Raw genomic sequence first — 15,711 nt, forward strand, 5'->3', positions numbered from 1 at the left:
CCAGCTATAAAGAGTTTATCTGGAGGTCTCTCTTCTTCTGTCTGTGTCTCCTCTCAGGTGGAGAGACTACACACTGATCTCCAGAGACTCAGAGAGGAGAAGAGGAGGAGGGAGGAGGAGTTGAAGAAGGAGATGACACAGATACAAAAGGTTAATCGTGTATTCATAATAACAATGATTATTTTAATCCTAGTAGTTGTTTTAAGTTTAAATCTAAGTAATGCTTCATTTTACCTCAAGTTTATTAAAATGTGTTTCCAATGTGGCAGCAAAAAGAGTCAACTTATTTTAAAATGTAATAAAGCAACCGGTTTAATCGACTTTGAAAGCTATTGTGTTTTTAAAAACGTTCATAAAGTCCAATCAGGGACATTTCAAATAAATGTAAATGCATTGTGTCTGACTTTAATCAAAGGAAACAGTTGAAATCAACTTCTGTGTGTTTTTCAGCAAGCAGACCAAAAAGCAGCTGAACTAGGGAGGATTCAGAACGGGCTGAAGGAGACACAGAGTCACCTGGAGATCCAGAGAAAGGAGAACAACCAGCAGAGAGAAGATAGAGGTACACACACACACACACACACACGCACATACAGACACACACACACACACACACACACACACACACACACACACACACACACACACACACACACACACACACACACACACACACACACACACACACACACACACACACACACACACACACACACACAGAGAGACACACACACAGAGACACACACACACACACACACACGCACACACACACACACACACACACACACACACACACACACACACACACACACACACACACACACACACACACACACACACACACACACACACACACACACACACACACAGAGACACACACACACACACACACACACACACACACACACACACACACACACACACACACACACACACACACACACACACACACACACACACACACACACACACACACACACACACACACACACACACACACAGAGACACACACACACACACACACACACACACGCACACACACACACACACACACACACACACACACACACACACACACACACACACACACACACACAGCGATAAAACAGTGTAAAGATCTTAGTTGAGTATTTTTCAATGTGTATTGTGTGTATTGTCTCCCTCTCAGGCACAAGCTGTGAAATGATTCCAATTATTCTAACACTGACCTGGAGTGGAAGGATCTGAAGTCCTGGAGGTCTGGAGACAAACTGCAGTTCACCCTCTACAGCAAAACTGGAGTAATCCAGTATAAACACTGTGTGACAATTGCTGAAATATTTTAACTACCCTTTTTCCTGCTCTCATTGTGCTCAACTTACCCTGCTTTTATCAACAGTTGCAAATAAACTTCTGCTCACTGTCTGCCTAGCAACAAATAGCTGGAGTTCATTTGAACTTGTCCTCGTGTTGTGATGTGTGTCAAGGTGATCTGTTTTAATTATATGATGTTTTGAACCCAAAACCAGATAAGTTAGTTTTGTTGACTGAAAACACGTTGACATGATTTCTGTTCAAATAAACAGTTTTTCTCTTTCAGTCTACAGTCTTGTTTCTCTGAGGCTCACAGCCGTCCTTTGAGCTATAAGCCAAAGTTAGCATGCTAACAATCTAGCAGGTATTACCACGTTCAAACCTCAACATTATATGATATGCTATAAGTTACTTGTTTCTATAAATCCTCCTGAAGGCCTCTTTACATATGTATTCATTTATTTATACAGACACGTCTGAGAAGCTGAAAGTATCTGGAGGCTAAAATAAAACTCAGAACAACATACCCTCAGCTCGCCTTTTAAAATAAATGCATGCGTCAGTCAATACCTCTGTGGTTTTTAACTTTGTCTTGAGTGTGAGAAAGTCTAACAGCTGCTGCTCGTACCATCATGAGACACAGAGAAGTTACACACCTCACACACAATCTGAGCAAAAGAAGAGATCAAACGCTGAAGAAGTGATAATGTCCTCGGCTCGTGGTGTTCATTGTCTTGATGACCAAACTGTCTCTGACCTTTTTACATGAGTTATTTCTGTGTGACCCTGAGTTTCCCACAATGCAGCAGTCCCACCAGCAGCAGCAGCAGAGCCACCATCACTACGGTGAACACAGTCCTTAAGACGAGGAGGACGTATAGAGAGTGATCCGAGGAGGGACACGTCTCTCTGTGAACAGCTGCAAACACAACACAACGTGAATATATATATAATCCAGAAGCTCCAGATATATTCCCCAAATGTTAGCTTTAATGCAATATCTCACCTCTGACAGCCAGCCAGCTCTCTGGAGATTCTCCACCTTCAGAGATGCTGCACTTGTAGAGTCCTTTATCAGATTTAGAAACTCTTTGGATGGTGATGTTTCCTGTAGAGCTGTTACCCTACGGTTAAAATATGATGTTAATTGTGTCAGTCTCTCTGTCTCTCACTTTATTTAACCTCCTGCAGGACGAACAGCTGAAACACTGGGAGGTAAATCTGCAGGTTAACAACAATGAACCCATCATGTACTGATTGCATCAATCTTTAAAACTGAAGGCTGGAACATTTGTCCTTGTGAGTCTTTTCTAGTTTTCTCACTCTATGTTGCATTTGACCTTTTCTTATTTGTTTCATTCAGAACTGACTTATATGTTAAAACAAAAGAATATAGAAAATGCATTATTACTTTAAGTATTTCATGTTTCAATGATTTTGCTTGTAATTCTGTGATTTTATATTTTACAGATGTGGGTTCCAGGTCATGTTCACAATCGTCCTCCCACTCACCTGGTGTGGAACGATCTGAAGCCCTGGAGCTCTGGAGACAGACTGAAGTTCACCCTCTACAGCCTCACTGGAGAGATGCAACATGAACTCTGTATAACATCCACTTAAACATAATAACTACCTCCTTTGTTCTGCTCTGTTGATCTTACTCCACTTTTATTAGAAATTTCAAAAACACTCTCCATTGTAAAAACACATAAAGCAGGAGTTTCTGGAAGTAGCTCAAATTGAGATGAGATGAGTCATGAGAGAAAGTTCCCATTATAAACATTATAAACAGGAACAGCATGACTTCCTGCTCAAACACAGGTTGCTGTGACGCTCAGTGAAGACGAGGAGATCAACCATTTACAGACACACTTTTATTATTCTGATATTCAACAATTTAAAACATGTTTTGTGGTAAACAGATCTCCCTTTGATTGATGGCCACTGCTTTTCTATTTTACTGAAAATCTACTCTTTTCGTTAACAATTATCATTTTTAATCTCAGAAATGGAAATGTTTGAAATTGTGTTTTATATTGATCGGTTCAGAAGCTGATGTGCAGTTTTGATAATATTCGCTTTGGGAAAAACCAACTTCCATGTATGTTTTTAATACATGTCATGTGGGGTGCTACTTACAATTGACAACAAAAGAAATACTTTTTTATTTGTATTTTTCTAGCGGTATCTGTGAATTACATGTTTGCAAAATTAGTTTTGTTTACTCAAATGTTTGTTGGTTTTTATTCAAATGAACTGTTAAGATCAGTGTTTTTTTTATTTTTTTTAGCACAGTTATGTTAGCAGCTCTGTGAGGCTGCACAGCTGTCATTTGAGCTATAGGCTAAATGTAGCATGCTAAAATGCTAAAAGCGACAATGCTACCATGTTTGCAGGAATTATGATGTTCAACCCACAGAATTCTGTTATATTGTCATATGATTGTCACCGTTGAGTTCATTTTGATATCTTTACAAAGACAAAATAATAAAAAGATGGGCTGTAGCAGTATTTTGTTTAACTTAATTAAAATTGTGTTAATATATTTCCTAATATATATTACCCAATTTATGTTACTCCATGAAACTGTGAATGTTTTTCTGTTTCTACAAAGCCTCTTGAAAGCCTCTTCTACATATTCACATACATTTAAATAAAAACATGTTCTGTGGGTTGTGTCTGAGAAGCTGAAAGTATCTGGAGTCTAAAATGAAACTCAGAACAACATACACTCAGCTCGCCTTTTAAAATAAATGCATGCGTCAGTCAGTACCTCTGTGGTTTTTTACTTTGTCTTGAGTGTGAGAAAGTCTAACAGCTGCTGCTCGTACCATCATGAGACACAGAGAAGTTACACACCTCACACTCAACCTGAGCAAAAGAAGAGATCAAACGCTGAAGAAAGTGATAATGTCCTCGGCTCGTGGTGTTCATTGTGTTGATGACCAAACTTTAACCTTAATACATGAGTTATTTCTGTGTGACCCTGAGTTTCCCACAATGCAGCAGTCCCACCAGCAGCAGCAGCAGAGCCACCATCACTACGGTGAACACAGTCCTTAAGACGAGGAGGACGTGAAGGGAGTGATCCGAGGAGGGACACGTCTCTCTGTGAACAGCTGCAAACACAACACAACATGAATATATATAATCCAGAAACTCCAGATATACTCCCAAATGTTAGCTTTAATGCAATATCTCACCTCTGACAGCCAGCCAGCTCTCTGGTGATTCTCCACCATCAGAGATGCTGCACTTGTAGAGTCCTTCATCAGATTTAGAAACTCTTTGGATGGTGATGTTTCCTGTAGAGCTGCTCCTGATGAGGCGGCCATCTTTATAGAAGTCAGCTAAGAGGATGGAGGAAGTGGTCGTCTTGTTCCTGCAGCTCAGAGTCACAGATTCTCCCTCCATCACAGGAAGCACAGGACTCTCCAGGATCACAGAGCCAGCTGAACAACATCGGGATCAAACGTTTAGTCTCATCTGTGGTTATTTACAATAAAGAATAGGAGATGATTTAGACAGAGGGAAGAAATGATATATACTATATAAAATATAAAATGTGGTGGCATCATACACATACTGAACGAAAATATCAGAAATAAGCAGAACTACATGATCAATACATCAGAAATGAAATAGTAACATAGAGTATCGTCTGCATAGAGATTGATATTGTTTAATATTCTTTGATTTGCTCATTTAATTGATAAATTCGTTTTTTTTTTCTTTAAAATGTTCAGATACAAAATGTTGTCTTTGAAAACTGTGTTCTGATCCCAACATATTTATAAAGCTAAGGGTCATTGCACTTCCTGCATATTTATTGGTCAGAATCAATATTTTGTACAAGTACTGTATATAGATTTAACATTGAAACATATCTACAGCATATCTGAATTAAAGGAAAAGAGCTTTGCAGTTTAAAACAAAATCTTAATTATGATAGACATACCGGTGACAGTGATGTTGACAGAGTTGCTCTTCTCTCCTTTCTCATCCTCGCACCAGTAAACCCCGCTGTCTGGTGCATAGGCTGATTTCATGCTGCAGTTCAGTGTTGATGAAGCAATATTATAACAACTCTGAATTAACTCATTGTTGTTCCTAAACCCTCTCAGAGCAGAGCCAGGACCCTCGCAGAGAAAAGAGGAGGGTGTGTATTCAAAGAGCTGCAGTCTCTCTGCAATCATGTGCAAAGCTGCGTCTGAGGACAGAAACAGAGACAGTAGAGCATTTGATATATAAAAAATGACTTAAAAAAACTATGCTTTAAATCAGGAGAATTAAAAAATTACAATCTTTAACGTTTGATTTCATGTCAAATTGACATTGTCAGCCTATTATTCAGATTAGAAAATAAATAATTGAAACTACATTAACTGTATATTACTGTACAGAGTCTTAAACAGATGCAATTAAATGGCTATTATCAGCCTCAACTTGAATCTGGGACTTAAAGACTGAAACTGTGGAAAGTTTATATTTAGTACCCACCATTGGTTTGCGTAGAGCTCTTCTTAATATGTGCACCCAACAGAATGATGACACACGTCACTGGATATACAAATAAAGAAGAAAACTGTATATCAGCCTCATATGTGTTAATATAAAAGAATAACTGAAAGTTGAAAGAAAGCTGAGACTCACGCAGTCGGCTGTAGAGCGCTGTGACCTCCATGATGTCTTCCTGCTGTCTGAGCGTCTCACTGTGAGACATAGAAATATAATGTGAGTGAGAACTTCCTCTTCCTGTGCAGAGTGTTTCTGAGGCTGGGGTCAGACTCTCTGTGGTTTCAGAGCTCTAGATGAAACCGTTAACAGTTAACACGTCATGAAAAAAAACATAGTTGAGCGTTATAGACATTGGACTTTCTTTGTGCATGGAGGTATGATGATGTTGAAACAGGCCTACCCAAAACTAGCCTTAAAGGTCTCATGTCATGGCCATTTCTACATTACATTACATTACATGTTACTTGTTAGGCACTTTTATCCAAAGTGACTTACATACTCAATACTGTGGACAATCCCCACAGGAGCAATTTGGGGTGAAGTGTCTCAGGGACACAACGACATGCTGACTGCAGTGGGGTTTGTACACCATCGTGCAAGGCTACTAGCCCTGAAGCCCCAAGCCTGTTTTTCAGGTTTCGGGCTCGAAAATGACATTCCCAGAACAAATGACCATATCTTCCCTTCTAAAAGGGTTACATGAATAATCTTTTTACTCAAAGTAATGATAAACATGTGAGTTGGATGTAGAAAAGTCAGAATCAATATAGATGTTTTTTATTTTAAAGAAAATTCAGATTGAACATGGTAAAAAACTGTAAATTATAGTGTCCGTCCAAAAAGTATTTTGTACTTATAAGGAAAACTAACCTTGGATGATGGGTTAGTAGACTAAAAGCTTTAGGAATCCAAAGTACGACATATAATAAGTACCCTGTATCAAGATTGAAGCAAAACAAGTGATATTTGACCTTTTTAGACAGATTTAGCAAAACAAAAACTCTTCTGGGACCATTTGGATGGATTTTCCATATCTCTGGCCCCCCTTGCTCGATTTTGACATGTGACATCTCTTTCTGACCGTTAGAGCCAATAGAATCGAAGGGAAATCGTCCCGCACACACTCATGTTAAAAAAAAGATGGCGTCTTTGCGCATTCAATCTCGCTACAGAGCGTAAGAATGGCCTGCTCTACTATTTGAAAACGGAATTGCAGTTTTATTGCTTATAGATGATCAGAACATTTCAAAGGGGACACAGCCACATTGGATATTAACCTATGGATTAACTACATCATCGTTGTTATCGTTTAAATTCCATTGAAGACCAGTTTAGACCAGACAAACCAAGGTAAGCCATGTTAGCGTTGTAGGCTACCTAGCGCCACATGTTTTGATGTACGTTTTTGTTGATAATGTCGTGAGTTTGTATCTTTCGGTGTTGAGGTGGGCACCGTTAGATTCTGTGTCTCCTTACGATCATAAACGATGAGTTGGATTTGCAGCTAGGATAAGTAATAAGGGAGCTAGGAGTGATTTTCGGTGCAGTAATAGGTTAGCATTTTTCGCTCGGGGCTAATTCAGAGGCTCACTGTTAGCATCCTGTGTTTTTTTTGAAAAAAAAAATGAAAAAGATCAGTTAAATTAGTTTTTTCCCGTTATATGGATTTAAAATATTCATAGTTTATTAAATATTAAGGTTCCTTAGACGTTGTTTCCTGCAAATGACGCGATTTCGGCCCCGTAACCGGGTCCGCGGGGCTTAAGAGGTTTAAGAGATATACAATCTATCCGGTCCCCCTGCCAATCACACACACACTCACGCACACCCGCAAACACACACACACACACACACACACACACACACACACACACACACACACACACACACACACACACACACACATACACACACACACATACACATACACATACACACACACACACACCCACACACACCCACACTAGGGGTTTCACCAACTAATCGACTAGTCGACTACCTTTACAACTAGTCGGCGCTGTAGGCCCTAGTCGACTAGTCGTGGAAAAAAATGGAGGTAAACGAGGTGCTGCAAAATGCTACAAAACACGTCCGACATTCTTATGTATGGCAGTACTTCAACGAAGATGTAACCAACTCCACAGTGAAGTGTCAGTTGTGTACAGCTGTACTGAAGTACAATACAAATGCATCTGCTATGCGCAACCATCTGAAGATGAAACACCCGCTGCCGACAGCTAGCACTAGCAGTAATGCTAGCACCAGTGAGCAACGGACCGGCGTCTGCCTCACTGAACAGAGGCAAACGAACAGCAAGAAAACACGGGTCAACAGTGATGCGGATGATGAGCTACGGGATTACTGCCAGCGGACACCGCATATCCCCACAATGGATAATCCACTGGAGTGGTGGGCAGAAAACGTGCACCGCTTCCCCCGCTTTCGAGGGGCTACCTGGCTATTCCAGCCACAAGCACCCCGAGTGAGAGGGTTTTTTCCCTGGCAGGCAACACTGTCACCCGAAAGCGGTCAAGCCTCCTTCCCTCACATGTCGATGCGTTGGTGTTCAAACCAAAAATATGGAAAGGTGGACGTTATCGTGGAGGACAGCGAATAAAGTGTTTTGCAATGCGCTGTTGCGCACTGGATTTACGTGGCATTTATGTAAACAAGAGTTTTTTGCTGTCGATTTTGGTGAGTCCAGTGTTTGTTATTTACTCAGCCATGTAACACAAATTAAAATGCAGTGTTTAATGTTACTGTATGAGTTCCAATAGAAAATACAGTGGTAAACCTCTCTTTGTGTGTCTCTATTATGACGTAACGACTAGTCGACTAGTCGACTACTATTTTGAAAAACTAGTCGACTAATAAATATTGGTAGTTGTGAAACCCCTAACCCACACACATACCCACACACACACACACACACACACACACACACACACACACACACACACACACACACACACACACACACACACACACACACACACACACACACACACACACACACACACACACACACACACACACACACACACACACACACACACAGAGACACACACACACACGCACACACGCACACACACACACACACTGCGATAAAACAGTGTAAAGATCTTAGTTGAGTATTTTTCAATGAGTTTTGTGTGTATTGTCTCCCTCTCAGGCACAAGCTGTGAAATGATTCCAATGATTCTAACACTGACCTGGAGTGGAAGGATCTGAAGTCCTGGAGCTCTGGAGACAAACTGCAGTTCACCCTCTACAGCAAAACTGGAGTAGTCCAATATAAACGCTGTGTGACATTTGCTGAAATATTTTAACTACCCTTTTTCCTGCTCTCATTGTGCTCATCTTACCCTGCTTTTATCAACAGTTGCAAATATACTTCTGCTCACTGTCTGCCTAGCAACAAATAGCTGGAGTTCATTTGAGCTTGTCCTCTTGTTGTGACATGTGTCAAGGTGATATGTTTTAATTATATGATGTTTTGAACCCAAAACCAGTTACATTAGTTTAGATGTAAAATTGTGTTTTTTTTTTTGTATTTACATGACGCTGATGTACAATTTTGATATCTGCTTATACGGCCATGTTAACTTGAAATATGTTTTTTAATATGTTTAAGATAATGTTTTAATTTCAAGGTGATATGTTTTAATTATATGATGCTTTGAACCCAAAACCAGATAAGTTAGTTTTGTTGACTGAAAACACGTTGACAGGATTTCTGTTCAAATAAACAGTGTTTCTCTTTCAGTCTACAGTCTTGTTTCTCTGAGGCTCACAGCCGTCCTTTGAGCTATAGGCCAAAGTTAGCACGCTAACAATCTAGCAGGTATTACCACGTTCAAACCTCACAATTAAATGATATGCTATAAGTTACTTGTTTCTATAAATCCTCCTGAAGGCCTCTTTACATATGTATTCATTTATTTATACAGACATGTCTGAGAAGCTGAAAGTGTCTGGAGGCTAGAATAAAACTCAGAACAACATACTGAGGGTATGTTGTTCTGAGTTTTATTCTAGCCTTTTAAAATAAATGCATGCGTCAGTCAGTACCTCTGTGGTTTTTAACTTAGTCTTGAGTGTGAGAAAGTCTAACAGCTGTTGCTCGTACCATCATGAGACACAGAGAATTTACACACCTCACACTCAACCTGAGCAAAAGAAGAGATCAAACGCTGAAGAAAGTGATCATGTCCTCAGCTCGTGGTGTTCATTGTGTTGATGACCAAACTATCTCTGATCTTTCTACATGAGTTATTTCTGTGTGACCCTGAGTTTCCCACAATGCAGCAGTCCCACCAGCAGCAGCAGCAGAGCCACCATCACTACGGTGAACACAGTCCTTAAGACGAGGAGGACGTGAAGGGAGTGATCCGAGCAGGGACACGTCTCTCTGTGAGCAGCTGCAAACACAACACAACATGAATATATATAAAATCCAGAAACTCCAGATATATCCCCCAAATGTTAGCTTTAATGCAATATCTCACCTCTGACAGCCAGCCAGCTCTCTGGTGATTCTCCACAATCGGAGGTGCTGCACTTGTAGAGTCCTTCATCAGATTCGTGTAGATCTGCTCCTGATGAGGCGGCCATCTTTATAGAAGTCAGCTGAGAGGATGGAGGAAGTGGTCGTCTTGGTTCTGCAGCCCAGAGTCACAAACTCTCCCTCCATCACAGGAAGCACAGGACTCTCCAGGATCACAGAGCCAGCTGAACAACATGGGGATCAAATGTTTAGTCTCATCTGGTTATTTATAATAAAGAATAGGAGATGATTTAGACAGAGGGAAGAAATGTCATCCTGAACATACAGTGAATGTAAAATGTGGCATCATACACATACTGAATGAACATATCAGAAATAAACAGAACTACACGATCAATACATCAGAAATTAGATAGTAACATAGAGAAGTGTATCGTCTGCATATCTAAAAAGCTAAGGGTCAGTGCACTTCCTGCATATTTATGACACACTTGGTCAGAATCAATATGTTTTACATGTACTGTATATAGATGTAACATTGACAAATAGGTGCAGTATATCTGAATTAAAAGAAAAGAGCATTGCAGTTTAAAACAAATCTTAATTATGATAGACATACCGGTGACGGTGATCTTGATGGAGTTGCTCTTCTCTCCTTTCTCATCCTCACACCAGTAAACCCCGCTGTCTGAATCATAGGCCTGTTGAATGGTGCAGTTCAGTGTTGATGAAGCAATATGATAACAACCCTGAATTAACTCATTGTTGTTCCTAAACCCCCTCAGAGCAGAGCCAGGACCCTCGCAGAGAAAAGAGAAGGGCTCGTATTCAAAGAGCTGCAGTCTCTCTGAGACATTGTGCTGCGTCTGAAAGAGAGAGACAAAGAATCATCTGGTTGATACAAATACTGCAAAACTAAGATGTTAACGGAAGGAAATCACTGTATTTGTCACACGATGCACCAACCCAGTCTCATAAAAAAATGTGTAATAACTACGTTGGTCCACAACGTAGGACGTAGTATTTCTACAAAAACGCCTCTGAAATTGTACGTTTTTTTTCACCATTCAACAATGGCTGGCGTCTCCCAGCAGAAAAAAAAAACATGGCCGAACTTCGTTTTATTCTCGATGGAAAATGCCTATTTTAAAGTTAGTTTGGCCATTATTCCCTCTCGAGTCCCCTCTCCAGTCACCTCTCGAGTTCTCTCTCAAGTCCCCTCTCGAGTTACCTCTCAAGCCCTCCCTCGAGTCTCCTCTCGAGTTCCCTATCGAGATCCCTCTCAAGTCAACTCTCAAGTTTCCTCTCGAGTTCCATCTCAAGCCCTCTCTCGAGTCCCCACTCAAGTCCCTACTCAAGTGCCGTTGGAGGTTCCGCTGGGGGTCCTGCCAACTCCATGTCCTGTCCCGTTGGGGGTCCCGCCGACTACTCTTCTGCCGGGGGTCCTGCCAACCCGATGTCCTGTGTCTTATCTGCTGTTTTTCACATAAAAGATGATACTTGATTATATTAGCTAAAGGAATATATGGAGCTAGATTTGTATCAATATTATTGGTTTGAACAGATCACTAACCCGTGTGTAAATGTAAAAAACGCATGTCACTGCCATTTTGTGACGATGACGGGGTTTCAAGCATTTTCAGAGTAATCAAATAATTGCTGCTCGAGGTGCATTTTATAAATTCTTTACACATGTTCCATTAATATCTTTATGATTTTACAAATCCTTTTGGGAATTTTTCGAAGTGTTTTTACATTTACACTCGGGCTATTGATCTGTCCGAACACATAATATTAATTATCTACCTCCATATGCATAAATACAAATGATTAATATTTTACAATTCTTCAAATTGTTTTAAAAGTATTATCTATCAAAGATATATTTATTTTTTAAAGTCAAGGTAATAAAAGTTAATATAAAAAATGTGAGTGATGTTTGTCTCTGCAGGGATGACGGTGTTTCTGCAGCTCTGTCAACAGAAAGTTGGTAAGAAGCTTGTTTACCAAAAAGAAAGCAGAAAAAAAAGATGCAACAAAACAATACAAAATCATAACTTTATCCCCTCCGGTATCACTGTGGACGTTTTTGTCCATATGAGTCATTTTTCACTTTTAATTTTGCAATAACTTTGGTTCTGTTGGTGCAAATGGCCTGATTTTTTGTAACAAGGCTATTTTCTCGATCTATTTTGGAATTCCAATTTCAATTTTTCAAATCGGTCTTTAATTCACTGTGTAACAGATTGACTACGCAAATTAGTCATTTGAGACAAAAATGTCCACTGCAAAATACTTTACTTTACATTATATTAAAAGGTTTTTTTCACAACCTTTTTGGGTTCAATCTTTAAAGCAACTTCCAACCTAATAGAAAATACCAAAAATGTAATCATTTTCAGGATTTTAGCCCTTTAAATGCCATTTTGAATACATGAAACCGCTGTTTTTTTTCATGATGAAAACAGAGAAAATGAGGTATTTCCCAAAAAATACATATCTGGGGACTGGCTCTTTTTTTATCACAGTCTTGGATATGTCAAAGATTAGCAGCAACATTTTTTTTTTGAATTATTAGTTTTTGCACAAAATCAGATTAAACAAAAAAGTCACACATTAGTCATTCGGGACAAAATGTCCACTTCAAAAACTGCTCTAAAAGGACAACAGATTAATATTTTTAAAACCTTTTTGGGGTTATATCTTTCAATCAACTTCAGTCCTGATCAAAAATACCAAATGTTAACTTATGTTCAGGATTTTAACCCTTTAACTGCCAGTTTGAAAACATGATTGTGCGTTTTCTATGAAAAACATGCACAAAATAAAGGCAGTTATTTTCCATATAATGAATGTTGGGGGGGTCAGCTTTTTTTTATCACAGTCTTGGATATGTCAAAGATTAGCAACAACATTTATTTTATTATTATTATTAGTTTTTGCGCAGAATCAGATTAAACAAAAAACTCACACATTAGCCACTCACGGACAAAAAGGTCCCATCCACTCCCATTATAACCACATCTTTTGATCCCTCCGCCATACCGGTATAAAATCATGCATTTTGTAATGTCAGGGTTTTATATCGGAGGAAAATAGTTCAATTTGTCCTTTTTACTGTATATCACCAGATGTGACATTTTACCATTGAATTACATGCTTGTCATTTCTTGGTTTCTTTGCCTATGTATAATGGGGCCCTGACAGCCATTGGAATACATGTATGCAACTAATATGATGTAGGTGTGTTTGTGTGTGTGTGACCTGTGAAGCCCATATATTGATTCCATCCGATAGCTGCTATAATACAAAACAAAACGTCTGCCTGCTCTCCACAATGATCAATGACAGTGCACGGATGGTCAAAGTAAGGTACAAATAAACAGAATCACACGAAGCGTGGTTAGTGTTGCCTGACTTTATGAAGTTTGTTTATAAGCAATACTGCTTGTAGGCAGGCATGACGAGACTCTTCAGTCGACCCATGTTCAGGGGAGGTGGGTTTAGTTTCCTGCACGCCTCGACGTAAGAGAGACGTAAGCGACGCCGCCTCTTAGCTCCGAAGCTCCGAAGCTCTTGCCTCTAGGCCGACAATTTTTTGGAGCTGGAAGTGAACCGGTTTCCGGAGCTAAGAGGCGGCGCCGCTGCGGTGTGAACAGGAAAAAACGGTACTTTTCAGGCTCCAGCTCCGAGCCGGAGCTGAAAACGCATTGGTGTGAAAGGGGAATTAGTTGTTTTTTCGAGAATCTTTTTTAACTTCATTTTCGATTATTTTAAAATATAATTGACCGTTTTCTTTACTTTTTTCTTCTTTCCACGGGTGGGGGCCCATGGCAGGCCACCTATGAGCTAAAAACGCCTGATTAACATGTTCGTAATGCTGGCAGCACGTTCACTGCTGTTAGCAGGGTCTCACACTCACAGGCACCTATGCAGAGATCCAGGGTGATGCACAAGGCTTTTCTACCCAGTAATGAGTCTTTGAAAGCTGGGGAAAAGTGCTTTGAATACAGGGAGAGAGCAGGGAGAGAGCAGCCAGAGAGAAGCGGGGTGTGAGACTCACACAGAGACACAGAGAGCTCCTTGCAGCACATGGCTCTCCCACCCAGACTGCACCCAATGCGCATTTGACTGCATAAACAGCCGGTCATATGGACAGGAAACTGTCAATTTCGTCCACATTTGACTCAATGTAAAATAAGATAAGTACAGCAGAGTCACTGCTGTTAGCAGGGTCTCACACTCACAGGCACACAGGCAGAGGCCCAGGGTGATGCACATGGCTATTCCACCCAGCAATAAGTCTTTGAAAGCTGGGGGAAAGTGCTGTGAATAGAGGGAGAGAGCAGCCAGAGAGAAGTGGGGTGTGAGACTCACAGAGCGCACCCGGAGAGATCCTTGCAGGACATGACTCTTGCACCCAGACTGCACCCAGAGAACAGGCTGCTTCACAACACTTTACAAGCCAGGAAAAGTGATTGTATCCTGGGTATACATGTTTTAAATACTATGATACCTCCAGGGCTCATCACCGCATTTTACAAGCCAGGGAAGGTGCCTGAATCCTGGGTAAACATTGTTTAATTGTTTAAGTGTTTTTAAATGTGTGGAACAGTGTTTTGTCACTTTCAAAACTCTCCCGTCATTGACCGGAGAAATTGGGTCGATGTTGTATTCAATCTGACCGTTAATATTCCAGTGAGACGAAGTACGTACAATGACCGGAGTGATCCCATGTTAATGTTGTCCCGAAACAGGAGCATTCCTTCACCCTGTCACTCCCACTGTTCATCCTTCAGAGGAGTACCTGAGGGAGCTCCATGCATGCTGGAGAGACACCAGGGCCCTCTCCCACTCCGCTGCCATGCAGGATCCGGCGAGGGTGGGGCTGGGACGCTTGCCATCCATTGAGCCTGCCATCGCCTCCCCGATTCTTGATCCTGATGCCAGGTGCCCTCGGCATCAGTGCAGGGTCACAGACGAGCTGCTCTGTAAGGCCTACGACACAGCGGCACACACAGGTCATAACGGAAACTCCTGATGCTGGCTGTCTCTACCTCTCTGCAGCAGGCTCCGGTTGAGCCTTCTTTGCTGGGCCTCAGTGATGCATCACTGTAAGCCTTGCCCTAATGTTTAGGGAATTGGGACGAGTTATGTCCTTATTGGTGCAGACTCGTCGCCAGGTTTGGCCTGCTTTTGGAGCTGTTTGGGGCAGCTGCCCTGTAGGCACTGGAGCCTGCTGACCAAGCTAGGCAGACAAGCCCAGCAAGCCCAGGGGCCCCTCTAGCAGCCGCACTCAGCCACCAGCTTACAGTGGTGGTCTGCGCAGGTCCCAGCGGCCCACTCATCCGGCCTGTGCCTCAGGGGGCTCCGGAGGCAGGTCGGGGCCTGTC

The 15,711-nt window shown here is 41.1% G+C and overlaps 2 protein-coding genes across 6 annotated transcripts in view; one reads left to right on the forward strand and one right to left on the reverse strand.

Annotated features, from left to right (window-relative positions):
* LOC307031869 (uncharacterized protein) overlaps positions 1–9,243 on the forward strand; it is a 15,700-nt gene extending 6,457 nt beyond the window's left edge. For 4 of the 5 annotated variants that reach the window (XM_079669370.1, XM_079669374.1, XM_079669371.1 and 1 more), the window contains 3 exons: positions 58–150; positions 451–562; positions 1,169–1,578. In XM_079669370.1, the coding sequence (XP_079525496.1) occupies positions 58–150; positions 451–562; positions 1,169–1,227 (264 nt within the window). In that variant the 3' untranslated portion in view covers positions 1,228–1,578. Of the gene's footprint in view, positions 1–57; positions 151–450; positions 563–1,168; positions 1,579–8,983 lie in introns of those variants that run through there. The other variant, XM_079669373.1, reaches the window with a different exon arrangement.
* LOC307031873 (low affinity immunoglobulin gamma Fc region receptor III-like) lies at positions 2,647–6,612 on the reverse strand. The gene is made up of 5 exons (XM_079669380.1): positions 5,947–6,612; positions 5,794–5,853; positions 5,252–5,503; positions 4,497–4,745; positions 2,647–4,412 (listed from the first exon to the last, which is right to left on the reverse strand). The coding sequence occupies exons 1-5, from the start codon at positions 6,014–6,016 to the stop codon at positions 4,264–4,266; spliced, it is 780 nt and encodes a 259-aa protein (XP_079525506.1). The 5' UTR covers positions 6,017–6,612; the 3' UTR covers positions 2,647–4,263.
* Positions 9,244–15,711: the final 6,468 nt, after the last annotated feature.

This window comes from Notothenia rossii (assembly GCF_949606895.1).
Source record: "Notothenia rossii genome assembly, chromosome: 3".
NCBI lineage: Eukaryota > Metazoa > Chordata > Actinopteri > Perciformes > Nototheniidae > Notothenia > Notothenia rossii.